General features: G+C 30.9%; 1 protein-coding gene across 1 annotated transcript in view; it reads left to right on the top strand.

Moving 5' to 3' along the window:
* Positions 1–3,249: 3,249 nt before the first annotated feature.
* Positions 3,250–4,767, top strand: part of LOC110028145 (peroxidase 64) — a 4,322-nt gene continuing 2,804 nt past the window's right edge. The window contains exons 1-2 of the mRNA XM_020729885.1: positions 3,250–3,450; positions 3,567–3,755. Of these exons, the coding sequence (XP_020585544.1) occupies positions 3,250–3,450; positions 3,567–3,755 (390 nt within the window). The remainder of the gene's footprint in view (positions 3,451–3,566; positions 3,756–4,767) is intronic.

Below are 4,767 nucleotides of genomic sequence, written 5' to 3' on the forward strand. Positions count from 1 at the left end.
AAAACCCAAAACAACATTAACACACAAACTGTTATGATTTAAAATTTGATATAAATAAATATAATATATTATTATGTAAATAATTATATGATTTTCTTTATTTCGAGCTAAAATGAAACGAACACGAGCGAACAAAGAGTGTTCATGTTCGGCTCGATTACTTACGAAAAAGGCGAACACGAGCTGCTTATCAAGTCGAACACAAACTGTTCGCGAACAAAGAACTTGTTTGACAACCCTAATCCTAGCCTCGCACTAATGTAAATATTAAAGTTTAGGTGCGAGATAGTTAATTAAATAAGAATCATGTGCTATGTATGTAAATTTTCCATAAATTTAATATGCATCGAAGCCATCCGGAATCATTTTCTTACAATAAAAAATAAAAATAATAAGCTTTCTGACTAAAATTATTAGATATATATGGATGACTGGTCAGGTCCAACTACCATAAATAATAGTTAATGGCCTTTAACATGTTTTGGTATGTCCTCTCTTTTATCTTCTAAAAAATGGCTGTGAAGTCAAACAACTTTGTACTAGAAACTAACACTAATTGAAGTGAGCATATTAGTTGGCTGTTACCTTAATTATGTATTTAGTATTAGCCAATTCAACTTAAAGTTTATTAAAAGCTATATAATAATAATAATAATAATAATAATAATAATAATAAATGTATAACAAAAATATGTGAATCTCTCCTTGGGACGGCCCTCAACCTAAACAACCAGCAGTTTGGATGATTTACAACCTAGAACTCTAGACAATCAATAGCTTGAATAATCAGAAGCCTGGATGACCAACAGGCTGAACAACCTGCAGCTTGAATGATCGACCATCACCCTGGACAATCTGCAATCCGGAAGGGCCACAACATGTACGACAAACTAAAACAAATATTGGAAATATCACTAACGCCACTATTAAAATAGGGGCAAACAAATAACTTCACATATTGTATCCTTCCCCTAAAAATAGGGGATTGTTTTATAAATAAAATAGTGATCCAAGAGGCCCGGGAAGACCCAAATTACCCATATAATTTTGTTTGTGGTGCCCTCTTATATGTTTCTAGCACTCTACCCCCGAGATGTGATTCAGGGACAAATCAGAATTTAATAGTAACAGTTAAAATTTAAGTGATATTTAAAAATATTTTTGATATTTCTTTAATTTTTAAGATAATTTGATTTTATTTTTATAGTTTTAAAAACACTTTTTTTTTTAATTCTTGCCAACCTGCAACCTTCATCACTTGATTTTTTCAATGACACTCACAAACTCATGGTTTATTTCAAACAGTTTTTTTGTCTACTTTACTTTTCAAAACTTCACAATAATTTTATTTTGGGAACTACTTTATTGTTATATTTATGAGATAGAAAATTGTTTTTTTTATCTGAGTCGTTAATGTATGGTGGCTACCAGAAAATTACGATTTGACTTTTGAAAATAAAATAAAATTGTAATAGCTGTTGTAACTTTTTGAAAAAACAATTTCTTCAGCAACAACTTCACATCCGATTCTTCAAACAGCTGTAACTGCCCAAAGCACACCCTCAAGATAATAAAGAATCAAATTCACGCACATAAATATATATGAACACACACACAGAGATACTAAATTATTACATAAAAATTGTATGGTGTGTGTAAATTTATTTATACTTTCTGATGATATATAATATAAAGGGCTTTGAAAGAGTTTGACGATTGTAAGCATTATTTCTCATTAAATTATCCTTCCAATCATACCCCTTAACAATATGCAAAATATAACTTTTATATCATAAAACAAATCAAAATCATTTTTTTATTTCTGAAAAAGCAAAAAGGAGAGAAATTGATGGACGGAGAAGAAAATGAAACAAACTCTAATGAAACAGTCACGAAAATGCATGCGAAGTAGAGCTGCTGGAACAGTTTTATCATCATCCATCCCCATCTTTACAGCCACTGTAACAAAATTTTCAGCAGTGGGGCAGCTATTCTCATGGTAGTTGATTCTCAGCGCATTGCTGTGAGGAATGAAGAAGAGAGATAGAGCGAAGAGAAGAAGAATTACAGTCGCCATGCAAAGCTAGCAAGCTTTCTTCAACTGTGAGTGAGTTCTGGGCGCAGGGAGAAAGAAGAGCTTTGTTTGTTTAATTATAAACGAGGAAGAAGAAGGATTTGGTATGAGAAACATTAATAATTTTGGATAAGTATTATGATTGAAGAGTTGAAGCTAACACATCCATTAGATATGTATTTATGAAGCTACACTTCCATAAGATACGTATTAGGGTTAAGTGTCACATCATGACATGATATAAGGACGTCAACTGTGCATTGCTGGCTAGCTTAGAATATTGTTGGACTGTGACATTTCAACAAATAAAATGTGTCACCAAATATAGTTCAATATAAATATATACATGTACTGAATTATTTTGTGAGTTATGAATCCTAAATTTGAAGGAATTTAAGATGTTTTGTGGAAATGTTTATGTAATAATGAGTTTAACATATTTAAATTTATATTATAGTGTCTTATTAAATGTTAAAAGAGAAATGTGTGTGTGTGTATCTCCTTGTAGCATAATTAATATTTTTTGTTAGGTATTTCTTATATATCAGATAAGGGACAGATGTTGGAGTGAAGTGAAGTGAAGCGAGTCAACGTAGCTGAGCGGAAGCATCTGATCAATTGGGGGAGTTTCCTTAAGTGGGCTGAGAACGCTGGGGCAATGACCCTAGGTACAATAAAAAATAATTTTGTAATTACATATTATACACTAGGATTATATATATATATATATATATATATATATAGTATTTGTAACCCTAAGGAGATGCACTGTTTTCGAAAAATCAAAAAGCTACTGCTGCTCATTGCTTCCGAGGACGTAGGCATATTGTTGAATCTTGTTAAATCTTTGTGTTCATCCATGATTGTTCGGTTCATGATTATTGCGTTTGCTTTGCCCTAATTTCTCCAACATTTTTTATTCTCTCAATATCTCATTTCTCTTTTAACATTTCAACTACTAATACATACTCCTCTATAAAAAAATAATTAAACAATAATAACATATCTTATGGATGTGTTAGCTTCAACTCTTCAATCATACTACTTAACCAAAATCATTAATGTTTCTCATACCAAATCCTTCTTCTTCCTCGTTTATAATTAAACAAACAAAGCTCTTCTTTCTCCCTGCGCCCAGAACTCACTCACAGTTGAAGAAAGCTTGCTAGCTTTGCATGGCGACTGTAATTCTTCTTCTCTTCGCTCTATCTCTCTTCTTCATTCCTCACAGCAATGCGCTGAGCATCAACTACTATGAGAAGAGCTGTCCCACTGCTGAAAATTTGGTTACAGCAGCTGTAAAGAAGGGGATGGATAATGACAAAACTGTTCCAGCAGCTCTACTCCGCATGCATTTTCATGACTGTTTCATTAGAGTTTGTTTCATTTTCTTCTCCCTCCATCAATTTCTCTCCTTTTTTCTTCTTCAGAAATAAAAAATGGATTTTGATTCTTTTTATGATATAAAAATTATATTTTGCATATTGTCAAGGGGTGTGATGGATCGGTGCTGCTGAATTCGACGAAGGATAATAAGGCGGAGAAAGATGGGCCGCCAAATATATCCCTGCACGCATTTTATGTGATCGACCACGCTAAGGAGGCGGTGGAGAGCGCGTGTCCGGGCGTCGTCTCCTGCGCGGATATACTGTCTCTTGCGGCAAGAGATGCTGTGGCTTTGGTACGTAGGATAATATTGTAATAAATAAATAGTAAGATTTACCTATATACCATTTGATTATATATATATATATATATATATATATATATAATTATATATATATACTATGAAATATATATATATATATATTTAATTATATATCTATACTATGAAAAGGAATGGTCGAGCCTCGACCATCCCTCATACTCCTATAATTCAAGTATCACACCTACACTTATGGGAAATCGACCCTAGACAATAGGAGACTTGCAACTGACAAACAGTTACTGAACCACTAATATTAGTATGTGGCATATATATATATATATCAGAATTCTGCGGTATGTATGTAGTTTTCTTATATGTAATTATTAAATTTTATGTATTAGATATGCAAATATATAAAAGATTAAATATTAATTCAACTTTTAGGATTTATGAACATAAATGTAATTTTAATGTATTTATATTTTTAACATTCAAAATTTAATATTTTAATGTTATAATAACATTAAATTATATAAATTAAAATATTTTTTCATTTTAGAAAATTTAATATTAGTGATAATTTAGCATGTCATAAAAAAATAAATATTAAATAAAAAAGTATTAAAATTTGAATATTAAACACATGAATTGTGAAAAAAAATCATATTATTCATATCATGACACTATTAATATAAGAGTTTATGTTACTTAAATGAAGGTACATAATTATCAGGAAGATTTACATACAAATCACTCATTTTTTTTGTATTTACATATCTAATACAACGTCTAAACTTTAATTTTTGCATATATCATACTTTACTTATGCATGGTAAAACTTATTGCACTTTCTTAAACTTAAAATACTAATAATTTCGAAGCCATATGAAATATTTGGATAGTATAAATATAAAAATACACAAGAATTGCTGGTAGGGGTGTAAACGAACCGAGCACGAACGAACAGAGCTTGTGTTAGTATTTGGTTCGTTTGAAATTTAGTTTGTTTGAAATAAGCTCGTGTTCGAAATTGTTCGTGAAGTCA

Source organism: Phalaenopsis equestris, unplaced genomic scaffold, assembly GCF_001263595.1.
Source record: "Phalaenopsis equestris unplaced genomic scaffold, ASM126359v1 Scaffold000491, whole genome shotgun sequence".
NCBI classification, from domain to species: Eukaryota; Viridiplantae; Streptophyta; class Magnoliopsida; order Asparagales; family Orchidaceae; genus Phalaenopsis; species Phalaenopsis equestris.